The sequence below is a fragment of the Sardina pilchardus genome, chromosome 24 (assembly GCF_963854185.1).
Source record: "Sardina pilchardus chromosome 24, fSarPil1.1, whole genome shotgun sequence".
Lineage (NCBI taxonomy): Eukaryota > Metazoa > Chordata > Actinopteri > Clupeiformes > Clupeidae > Sardina > Sardina pilchardus.
In genome coordinates this window covers 14,910,638-14,923,137 of record NC_085017.1, presented here as the reverse complement: position 1 = coordinate 14,923,137, position 12,500 = coordinate 14,910,638, and the positions used below count along the sequence as shown (strand labels likewise).

The 12,500-nt window shown below is 44.7% G+C and overlaps 1 protein-coding gene across 1 annotated transcript in view; it reads left to right on the top strand.

Annotated features, from left to right (window-relative positions):
* The window catches only part of csmd3b (CUB and Sushi multiple domains 3b), a 407,622-nt gene that overhangs the window by 142,595 nt on the left and 252,527 nt on the right, over window positions 1-12,500 (top strand). Inside the window, exon 5 of the mRNA XM_062530145.1 lies at window positions 4,175-4,382. Coding sequence (XP_062386129.1) covers window positions 4,175-4,382 — 208 coding nt within the window. The remainder of the gene's footprint in view (window positions 1-4,174; window positions 4,383-12,500) is intronic.

Genomic DNA, 12,500 nt, shown 5'->3' with positions numbered 1-12,500 from the left:
CACACACACACATGCATCCTCTCCAGTCAAACATCTCCAGGGCTTTCTGTCGTCTGCCCAATTTTCATCCTCCCTCCTTCTTTCCGATGACTGGATTAGTGGCGAGTCCTGCCAGCGTTGCTCAATGCCTCTCAATCACCCTGGCCATTTCAGCCCAGCTTACATTCCACCTCTCATCCGCCCCCCTCCTTGCACACACACACACACACACACACGCACACACACACACACACACTCACACACATGCACACACACGCACACATACAAACACACACACACACGCACACACAGAGAAGTCCTGCCTGAATCGCTAGAGGAGAAGTCTTAACTCATAAATATAGAAAATAGTCAAATAAACATTGCTGAAGGTGAATTAACATGGGCAATCGGGTGTGAAAACATGATAGAAGAGTGTTATTTAAAACTCATCAATGTGCACTGCCGTGTTTTAAGAACACAACAAGTATTACAGACGTGACACCGTAATAGAACTGTGACTCAACCAAAGCTGCACAATGATAGCAATCATTGTTTTTCAAGCCCCTCTATTCATTGTAAATCGTGTGACTTTATTCTTATAAATTGATCACCATAATAGTAATTACATCCATTCAGGTCTGTCTGTTCCAACGTTTCTTTCTCTCTCTCAGTAATTCCTGCCACGCCCCCTAATTGCACTGTCGCACTGTTCAGATAATGTCTCGCAAGCCCCCACCATCAAAAAAAAACGCACTAATGGTTTTCTTCAATTCAGCAAAGAGTCATATTTTATGGATCCTGACGTCCAATCTGCTACCCCCTCCTCACTTTACTGATTACTCCTCTGCCTGAATTTAGGGGTCCCTCTTTGTCCGATACTGGTAATTTAATTTCGAGGACAGCACTGCAATTACTCTGATAACATTCCATAAAATCCCCACTTAATTTGCCTGGAGCGTATGGATTAGAACGTACATAAATAAATAGGAATACTACTCGCATCGTGATCCGCTCGCTGTCTGTCACAGAAAAAAATCCTTTGGAAAGTTTTTTTTCTCCCCTGTTAGTTTTGTTTTCTTTCCTTTTGATAGGATTTATAATCTAAAAAAAAAGAAGAATAATACAAAAGCGCGCGACAAAAGCAGAATGAGTTTTTATTCCGTTCTTATCGTTTCCTGCAGCGAGTGTATCCTGAGGGGGTCCAGCGTTTAACGTGTCAGCAGGGTGACAGACAGGAACCTTAGGCTCGCTAGCGTTAGTGCTACAGCTCTTCTCTTCCCCAAGGCTGCTTTTGATTGTGATGTGACAGCAGTGACAGGCCCTCGGCCCTCCGTTACTGTTGGCATGCACACACACACACACACACACACACACACACACGCAGGGATGCACATATACACGCACACAGGGATGCACACACATGTATACACATTCAAATAGTCGGCCATTGTGTGTGTTTAAACCAAGGAAGCCTCACATCCTAGTTTCCTCCCTAAAGCACTTACTTTCCAAAGCCATATGTTGCTGTCGATAAGGCATAACACTGTTTGTGTGTGTGTGTGTGTGGGTGTGTGTGTATGTGTGACTCTGTTAACCTATGCTGAGGTGCTTTGTGTCCCTGGCATCTCTTAAAGTTTGTCGCTCCCCACGTACCCGCCACAGCCTCTTGGCTGACATTTTGCTGGGTAGCTTTTTATTTTTGGCCATCCGACCCAACCAGCGAATGTTTCCCCTCTTGTTCTCTCTCGCTCTCTCTCGCTCTGCCTTTTTGATGATTATTATTCAGGGTTTCACTGGAATGCTGAGCCTGGTACTCCAGCTCTCTCTCTCTCTCTCTCTCTCTCTCTCTCTCTCTCTCTCTCTCTCTCTCTCTCTCTCTCTCTCTCTCTCTCTCTCCCTCTCTCCTCCCGGGGCTTGGCCGCCGCTACCCGAAACATGGAAATGCAGCATTGATTTACAAATGACTGACAAGAATGTTTCCTAAAGGGAATTTATCATAGTCCAGCAGACGTGTGGCGTTGCATTACAATGCTAATGTCAGGGGCAGAGCTAGCTGGCGGATCGAGTGAAATCACTGTCTTTCCTCCTCCTCTCTCCACTTATCAGTAGCCGGACAACACTTAAGAGTCAATGTATTATAATGTGAGTGTGTGACTTGATAGTGCTGTCACATTTCATTTGGCTCAGCTAAATGCCTTGAGCGGTCGCACAGGCTTTTTTTTTTGGGGGGGGGGGGGGGGGGAGTTATTCCTCCTAAAAGAAGCCAAGTGGCACATCAGCAATTCCATTAGTGCTCGGAGCGTTTTTCTCTTCCTTCTGTTGTGTCAATTTGTGTGCACACAATAGAATACTCTCCACTCAATGTTCATCGCTCAATAACAGGCATGGTCCTATCATGTTTTAACGCACAGACTTTTAGCGTAGCATTTACTGCCGCTAGCGTTAGCATCAAAGTCAACAAAGCATGTGGTTAGGATTTCTGTTCTGTTTCTTACTGTACGCTGGTCAGGATTGAATGGCATATTGGTTACACTGCCCTGGAATTCAAGTCAGGAGGAGAACAGCTTTATGCTAAACTGTACAGTAAACAAACAGGAAGTAGTGTCCAGAGAGCAATATGACGATAGCTAATGTTTGATCAGCCGTTGTGCTCTACCCTGCAGCCCCATTATTTATTCAAGATTTATTCTCATCTTGACTCATTTTACCCAATGGAAATGTTAAGGTGTGTCAATCGTGTGCTCAGTGACATTAGATATTCTGTCTCTTGATTTTTACTGATGTTGTGAGATTGTAGCTACAGAAGTTGTTCCTTTCGGGTACTTAGTTTTTAACCTTGTGAGAGTGCATAATCAAACCAACCTAGGTCATAGTCCCACTCAAGCAGAAGCATGCGAGTGCTAGCTGTCAGTGATATTGTGCCTTGGCAGGAGGTGGAATGTGAGAACATTTTAGTTTGCTCTATGAAGCTGTGTGTTTGTGGGAGGTTTGGGTGTCACAGCGTGTGTGTGTTTGTGTGTCTGGGTGTTGTGTGTTTGTGTGTCTGGGGGTGCCTGTGCATGATTGAGTGTATTTACTGTATTCCTCTGTGATTAGATTTTATGTCCACTGTCAAATGTTGACCACATTGGCATGACCCCATGATAAGGGCTCATGTCCATGTTGTCTGTGTATGCTATATGTGTGTCTGTATAGTGTTATTCCTGTTTACTGTTACTGAATGTTCAATGGTACGTCTAAGTCTTACACTAAAGTGATTCTCACTTGTGAGAAACACTTTACACTTTTTCACGGTATACGTCCTATGTACATGCACGCAGGTACTGTGCACAATGCCATGCGACTGGATGTACATATGAACGTATGCTCAGTTGTATAAATTATATGTATATAATTTATCATGTGTGCACAGACTAGTCCATGTGTCTTTATCTGTACATTATAATGTATCCAAAAATCTGAAATTCATTATTATTCACTAAGAAAATTTTCAGTCTTGTAAATTCAAAAAGAAAATAAAGAAATAAAATAAGATTGCTCTCTCGAGTTGAATTGGAGACTTTGAAAAAGATAAGACAAGAGCTAAGCTCTAAGTCTGTTGGGAAATGCAGCTGGGACCTTTTTTTTGTCTTCCTCACGAGAACCTTATGTTGGTGGAGCCCATTAAAACTGATGGCACAGATGAGAGATGGCCTCTAGCTCTGGAGAGCTTCATAATAAGCCACTAGCTCTCCATAACGTGATAAAAAAAGAGATGGAAAAAAAAGAGAAAATACTGAAAGTCAGTTCCATCTAACTCCAGTGAGTATTGGATTAATGAAAAATCGGCGACTCAATTCCACTTGCAACCCTGTTTTCCCATTACTGCACAGGGGCAGGAGAAATATAAGATAACATGAAATATGACTTAAAAGTCATTGTGATATAAGTAGAGAAAACGTCATAATGTGCTGGGATTTCACCAGCAAAACAGTGGGCTGTTGTAACAGCCTCAAAGCCAGCGTGACCTAGACACTCTAAGTGTAAATGGCTCGCTGTACTGTATACATGTAAATGGAATGTATACAAAAATAAACACAGAATAACTGTGTGGCCACCTGTTAAACAAAAAGGCTCAGCTGTCATTTCCTGCTGTATAAGTATGTGTAGTAGAATCCCGATTCCTAACAGAAGTTTTTCCATGTTTGATTGACAGCTGAGGACACATGTGGTGATACTCTGAGGGGTTCAAGTGGCATCATATCAAGTCCCAATTTCCCGAGTGAATATTACAATAATGCGGACTGTACGTGGACCATACTTGCTGATCCCGGAGACACCATTTCCGTAATTTTTACAGACTTCCAGACAGAGGAAAAGTACGACTACTTGGAGGTGGAAGGATCGGAGCCGCCAACAATTTGGTGAGTCTTTTTTTTTTTTTTTCAAGCCCACCAACACCAACCACCCAACCACACCATCACCCTTCTCCGCCAGTACCCCCACCCACATCCGCCCCACTCGAGGCTGCCTGTCTCATTAGGGGTTGTGTTTTCATGTAGCTCATTCTGATGTCTCAAAGTCCCGAATCTTCACTTGAGTTGTTGCTGGACCATTACAGTTGCTGGTGCGCACATTTACAACAGGTTGCTTTCTCATCTTCCACTCAAGCAATACTGTGTTGTGGGGTTACTAACTGTGAACTACACACACACACACACACACACACACACGTACACGTACACACACACGTACACACACACACACACACACACACACACACACACACACACACACACACACACACACACACACACACACACACACACACATAGCTGCTCCAACACTTCACACCTGTTAGAAGTTAGAGTATACCAGCGTGAGTTACAGTAGTTGTGTTTTGTTTGCATTGCATGCAGTGTTCAGTTGTATATTGTGCTGTGGACTAGACCATAGTAGCTATGTGTGTTTTTTTGTCTTCTGTGTTCTCAAACACGTACCTGCATGCTCACCATCACGGGGCAATCGAGGAAATAGATGTTAACATTAGTCATATTGGAAGTGCCTAATATTGTCTAATGTGACCATCATAATAGTATTTCATCTCTGTCTGTTATTGATTGTGTTCAAATTAGTCTATCGATTCCCATCGCCGTTCCTGTAAACCAATTTGCCACTGTTGATGAGCAAGGATGGATAATTATTGCTCTGTCTCGTAGAGCTATTAGCTCTTGCTGCTCTTTCAGGTTGCTTGTAGCATCTCTTGTAAAGATATATAGCATGCAAGTAAAAACATTGATTTCAGCCAGGTTTTGAGCCATCTTGATTGCAGCTAACCTCCTCTAACAGTAATTGTAATCGTCTCGTCACTTCCTGGCATATTTTCTTGCCAGAGCAGATGTGTGACAATTGGTATTTGTGCTCAGATTTGATAGAAACTTCTTTATCTAGTAAAAGTTTACCAGAAGAGGAAGAGTACTAGAGTATTACTTTAGCACAGCAACAATCACTTTCAAGTCCACTGCCTCCTTGTTTTGAGACCGGTCTAGGCTAAACTACATTCATGCCAATGCTATTTTATATACTATCCACTGAGTTTTTGTTTGTGTTCTGTCAAAAGTTCCAAGTACTACAAACTGGTCCGCACTTTTAAATGGCAATTACATTGTTGCATAAATGTCTGATTTGTGCCATCCACTCAGCACTCTGCAAGCTGGCTCTCCTCTGACCTTTCATGGTCAATTATCTGTTTAAATGAAAGGGCTTCCTTTAGCACAATATGACTGCCAGACACTGAAATGGAAAACACCCTGGCTCACAAACTATCTAAAGTAGTCTTCTCTTTCTCTCTCTCTCTCTCTCTCTCTCTCTCTCTCTCTCTCTCTCTCTCTCTCTCTCTCTCTCTCTCTCTCTCTCTCTCTCTCTCTCTCTCTCTCTCTCTCTATATATATATATATATATATATCTCCCTCTCTCCATCTCTCTCTCTCTATGCCTCTCTCCTCTCTCTACTTATCTTCCTTTCTCTCTGTCTGTTATGCACTCATTCATTTAATCATCTATATATTTGGCTTCACTAATCACACCTGCATATTTGAAAGGTTATGTATATCCAAAATGTATAAGTCATAATAAGCACAAAATTGCAAACTCATTTCTGTTAGTGCACCACACTGCACAGCAGTATATATACAAGATTGCTGCTTCATGTCAATGGCTCTGTATGTCCTTGCTCTGAAATATGCTTTCACACATTCAGTAATTAATACTTGTCCATCTTATAACTGACTTTGCTGTCTTCAAACCTTTCTTTTCTCTTTCTTTCATTTTCTTTATTTTCTCTTGCCTAAAGACTTCATCTCTCTCTCTCTCTCCTTTTTTTCCTGCCTTTCACTACTCTGGAACCTGGCCATAAAATGAATAAGCCAATTAAATTAGCCAGGCAGAGGAGACTGGAGGAAGCCCCTTTAAAGAGTGGCTGGTTGAATGCTCCCTGCCCGTGCACAAATGATGGCTTCAGTGGGCGGATCTGCCCACCCTTTGTGTTAGACTCAGTGTGCTTTCATTTTGTCTGCTTATTTACTGAAGTAGTCGGTCGTTGTGCTTGTGGCTCCCCCACTCTCTCTCTCTCTCTCTCTCTCTCTCTCTCTCTTGCTCTCTCCCTCTCTCTCTCTCTCTCTCTCTCTCTCTCTCTGTCTCTCTCTCTCTCTCTATCTTGCTCTCTCTCTCTCTCTCTCTCTCGCTCTGTGTTTGTGTGTGTGTGTGTGTACATTAGAATGCCTTTCATATTAGAGACAGTGGGCCAGATGTATACTTTCATGAACACAGTGTAAGCTGCACCTTCGCCCCTTTGCCAGTCGCCACAAACGGCACGCTGTGCTTCTCATTCTACGCGGTATTTATCCTACCTGAATTAGCATCATCACATACAGTAAGCACACATTTGACCCAGAATTGGCATCTGTATCTGTATTTTGCCTGTATTTCATACAACATCGCCAATTGATGACAACATAGCAACACTGATAGCTTGACTCGAGCACAGTAATGTAATCTCAGAATGCAGGTGAGTCTCGAATAGCCCTGATTCGGCACTGTTCCGGTCCAAATCTGTTTAAGAGTCTGATGCTGTTAGGGGTTGTTTACTCCAGGTATATGTTTTAAAGATAGTTTTTTTTTTTTTTGGTTGGATCTCTCCTCGTCATTTTGCAAATTTACTGCCATCATCATGAACTTAACCGGCCACGTTAAGTGTTAATGGACTGCTATGAACCTGGCCGTGAGAACGAGGAGTTGAATAGAAGCCCATGCATCGTAATGTGGATTTGGGAGCCTTCTGATGGAGAGCAAACATCATAAAACAATGACAGTTACTCTAAGGTGAAATTGGCTGTGAAGCCAGAAGATGATTTGGCCCATCGCTGTGAACTTTTCCATGATGACAGCGTTTATTGGGGTGCTCCAAGTGAGCGTAATAAACGACAAAGCGCACTTTTGATCACCGCAATGCAGGCCTGAGCGTGACAGCCAATGTTTTTTCGCGGTGATAAATTCGACCAAATACTGCACGGCACATTGTTTCCAAAAAATGGTGGCTCCAAAAAGCATCCCAACAACACGGGCCATGAGTGATGCCATGACGACTAGACTCCCCACTACAGCAGCAGCGCTGCTCCTGTATCACGGAGTGATGAGACCGATCTGACTCCATGTGCAGAGAGAAAGAAAAGAAAAGAAAAGAAGGCTTTCTGAGGACAGATGAAGAGAAGTCAGGGCAGAACTCTCCCATCTGCTCTACTACAAAAGCAATCACAGAAGAGATGTCACAAGGAGAGAGAGAGAGAGAGGGAGAGAGAGAGAGAGACTGAGAGAGAGAGAGAGAGAGAGAGATAGAGAGAAGAAGAAGAGGAGCAGTCAGGCGGGAATCATACCATTGTCTCTGGTCGTCTCTGGCTCCGGCTCCCCCCCTTTCGAGGGAACAGAAGGAAAGAAGAGGAGAGGAGCACTCAGACCACAGACTGGTATGAAAGGGAAACATAGGGTAGACATCACAATGGTGTGTGTGTGTGTGTGTGTGTGTGTGTGTGTGTGACTTGCCTTGCCCTGTCATCTTTGACATATGACTGAATAGCCATGATACAGTTATTCCCTTTGGTCTTACTCAGATAGAAGCTCCACAGCATTGCTACTCATCAGCACATGGATTTGCACATTGCCATGTCTGTAATACTGTAAAACCGTATTGTATGTATTACTGTGTGAAAGTGTGTGTGTGTGTGTGTGTGTGTGTGTGTGTGTGTGTGTGTGTGTGTGTGTGTGTGTGTGTGTGTGTGTGTGTGTGTGTGTGTGTGTGTGTGTGTGTGCGCGCGCGCGTGCGTGCGTCTGTGTATAAGTGTGTCTGTGTGTGTATTTAAGTGTGAGTGTGTGAGAGTGAGTGAGTGTGACGGGACTCTGTCTGCCCTCTGAAGAGATCCAGCAGCCTTTTCTCTCCTCCCCCGCCCCATCTGACCTGATTGTGGGCAGGCGGGGAGCCTGGCTGGGCCTGGGAACTGGTCCTTAGATCATCCACAGACAAGCTCTGCAGGCCAATGTGCTGTGGAGAATGACTGGCGCTGGCCAGAAAAGCGTGCACAAGTGAATGGGAAAACATGCCCAGGGATGATTTAAATGTGCCCCTATACTGTATAATGGCTCAGACAATGGGCTTGTTCAGGTTGGGTTGTGTTGTGAGCTGAACGGGACTGGACAAGAGAGGCTAAAGGTGTAGTGCTTTATGGATTATGCATCATGCTTTATGGCTAACGCTAGCTAGCTAGCGCTGTGCGCCAAGCAGACGAGACAGGACATACTGTATTATGAGCCCTTCTGCCCTGTCAGGTAACAACACGCAGGCACAGACATGCAGTGGTCAGAGGTCGTCATCTAACCAGCTGGACATATGAGACACATGTTGGCGTACAGTAGGTCAGCATTAGCCTCAATTAGCATTCTTCCCCGTCGCTGATTGGCGGTGATGGGGTTAGAGCACGCCTGTCCGCCCGGATCATTTGTGAGTGTCAGGCATATTGACCATGATTAGCAGGGTCAAGTCAGGGTGACATGGTAATCAAAGGGGATTCAAAGAGTGGAACAGTTCACATCCCCCATTGGGGCCAATGCATGCTGCTGCTTTATGTTGGCAATGCATCAGGAGTTATTCAATGAACAGTCACAATCACAACCAGATGCTGGAGGGATAATGACATTGCTATTTGACCATGATCTAATGCCATAGGCTATTACACCACATTTGAAATGGCATGATTCCGTGCCATATGCTATTTTAGTTATAGTCTAGTTGGGAGCTGTCCATGGTGCTGAAGTTTGGGTTGTTGCTTTGAACTGTCAAAATCTGGTCAAAGTTTATGGAGTTGTTGTTGCTGTCCAGGGATCTGAAGTTTACATAGTATGTTTTCAATATCAGACAGTCACAATGAGCAGCACATTGGCTCTAATAGGTTAATGTGCAATCTCACTTGTGGTCCACGCGACCATATATGGTCTAACAGTGTCCATCTGGTTAGTAGCTTCACACTATTGCTGCTTTTAAATCTGGCCACTATTAAAGTTGTCTGACCCAGAACCCCAGCACCTGAAATATACGTCCTCCCTGGCTAAAATAAAACATAAATTTGAAGGGACAAGACAACTACTAAAACCTCTGTCTGGCTGAGTTTCGATCCAGCAACGCACCTGTCCTGCTGCCATATTTCAAAATCACTGGTCTACTGATTTAACCATTACGCCATCCAATGGGCCACACTATATTTTATGTGTAGTGCCACTGAGGATTACAGGTGGTGTGTGTGTGTGTGTGGTGAGTGTGAGTGCTCCGTTCTTTTGCTCGCACAAGGCCAAGCATCCGGTGAGTGTCTGTTTCTGCACTCAGTGTTTTGTTCTCCAGTCTTTTTCTCAGCGCTGTCACAAATAGTGCTGCCGCGATTAATCGACATAATCGAACTAATCGATTATGAAAATTAGTCGAAGCCAATTGTTTTAGTCGACTAATCGTTTTGCTTTTGACCCCCTATTTATTAATTCTGTTATTAACTCTACAAAAGTAGGCTGATATTGATATGAGCATATCTATATATATTGCTATATGTCATGTTTTGGCCCTTCAGTTGAGTTAAAAATAAAATGGACACAACAAAATAACGAAAACTTGATTAAAAAAAAAATAAAAAAAATAGTCGTTTAGATTAGTCGACTAATCGAAAAATTAGTCGAAAGATGAATCGTTAGAAAATTAGTCGTTAGTGGCAGCGCTGTCACAAAGGCAGTAATGGCAGGGGAATAGCCCTGGCCACATTAATGACTAGATCAGAATCAACAAGACACACAAGACATGTGAACATTTCATTTCCAACAGGACGTGTGGGCTGCAGGAGTGTTTGCCAGATTGGAGATTGATAATCTCATCAGAGCAGAGGAGGCGGGGGAGGTGTTGAGTGGACAGAGAAGGTCTTAACTGGTCTGGCTATTTGATGTAGGAGTAAGGATTAAGCATTTAAAACGGAAAAAAAAGATGGTTTCAGTAATGATATGAGTTTGTACAGCACCATTGTGGGAAAACAAATATGGCCTCAATGTCTCATTTGCTAACTTTGGTAATCCATTAGTGCTGTTGTACTCTTGGATAATATGCCAATTATTCCTATGCCACACCGTATCTTTCGCCCTGACATTATGTGTCCTGCAGAGTTGATCTGCAACAACTGCATACAAGACCATTAACCAGGCAAAATGCACTGAACCTGACTTGATGTTGTGTTGTGCTTCTTTTAAAGCCTGTAGTCAAACCCGACATTTTGGAATGTGACCAGCCAGCAGCTGGTAAAATAGAGAGTCGGTGAGCAAAAAAGCGCCTACTCAGACACTCTGGCTCGTTTTGGAGAATAAAGTGGGTGTGGATTCATTAGGGCTGACTCGGAGCACAATACCCCTCAGGCAGCATCCACACTAGGCGGAGTGTCACATTTGGCCGTGATTACCTGTGGCTCTTCTCCACTCTCCTGTGAATGAGGGAGGAAGTCTAGACTATTTCCCTCCACTCATTTTCACCCTCTTTCATTCTCTCTCTCACTCTCTCTCTCTCTCTCTCTCTCTCTCTCCCTCTCTCCCTCTCTCTCTGTTTCTTTCTCTACCAATGACCCTGAAAATGTGGACTGCAGCTGGAAAAAGAGCCTTTTCAAAAAAAAAAAACACCTGCAGGGAAAGTCTGCTTCGCCCGCCATAGTTGCCAGTGGTAACAGCCGCACAGAGCACAGAGCACAGGCTGCGTTATCCTTACCAAAAAAAACAACAGCGTCGGGACAAAGACAATTAGCACCGGCCTCTAAACAAGCCCCGGAGTCCCCTCGGAGAGCTCCAGACAGCGCGGCTCCTAATGGGCTGAAAGTGACATGGCGGCGACGAGACCTCTCTTCCCCCTCCACACGTCTGCTCGCGAAAGCGCTTGACCCCGGGGCCAATTTCGGAGATCTAATCCCTTTTTGGGGGAGATTATGAAAGTGGCCGTCACTCCTCGTTTTTTTTTTTCTTTCTCTCTCTCTCTCTCTCTCTCTCTCTCTCTCCCTCTCTCTCTCTCTCTCTCTCTCTCTCTCTCTCTCTCTCTCTCTCTCTCTCCCTCTCTCTCTCTCTCTTGCTCTCTGTCTCTCTCTGTTTTCTCCTCTCCTTTCCTCCTCTCTGCTTCTATCCGGTCTCTGAGTTTGGTGTGTGTGTGTGTGTGTGTGTGTGTGTGTGTGTGTGTGTGTGTGTGTGTGTGTGTGTGTGTGTGTGTGTGTGTGTGTGTGTGTGTGTGTGTGTGTGTGTGTGTGTGTGTGTGTGTGTGTGTGTGTGTGTGTGTGTGTGTGTGTGTGTGTGTGTGTGTGTGTGTGTGTGTGTGTGTGTTGAGGAGCGAGGGCTGCTTGCTCCGTGACTGTGCATTAGGATATCTTATCCAGCGGCGCGCGGATGACGTGCCTTGCCAGGCGGTGCCAGTGTTTCATGCGCCCGCATTTACTTGCAAATCCTGCCATAAACATCCCATTAGAGACAACTGCCACTTCACATCCCCACACAGCCTGGGTGTGTGTGTGTGTGTGTGTGTGTGTGTGTGTGTGTGTGTGTGTGTGTGTGTGTGTGTGTGTGTGTGTGTGTGTGTGTGTGTGTGTGTGTGCGCGTATGGGTGTGTGTTGAGAGCGTGAGGAGGGGCAGGGTTGCATTGCATACGATTTGTGCACATCTGTGTTGCCTCCTTTGGCTCCGACGGCTGAGAGGCAGGGAGAAGGAGAGAGGAGAGAGGAGAGAGGAGAGAGAGAGGAGAGAGGAGAGAGAGAGGAGAAACGACTCCCCTCGCGACGAAGCTGGGAATTGAGGAAACCATCACGACAAATGTTATGCATTCCACGTTCCAATCAATTTGGCTGGCACGCTCCTAGACGTGCACTTCAGGGAAATCTACAGCGCCAGGATGGAGGCAGCATCCCGATCAGGAACTTTCTCCACGGTGACCTTGGGCT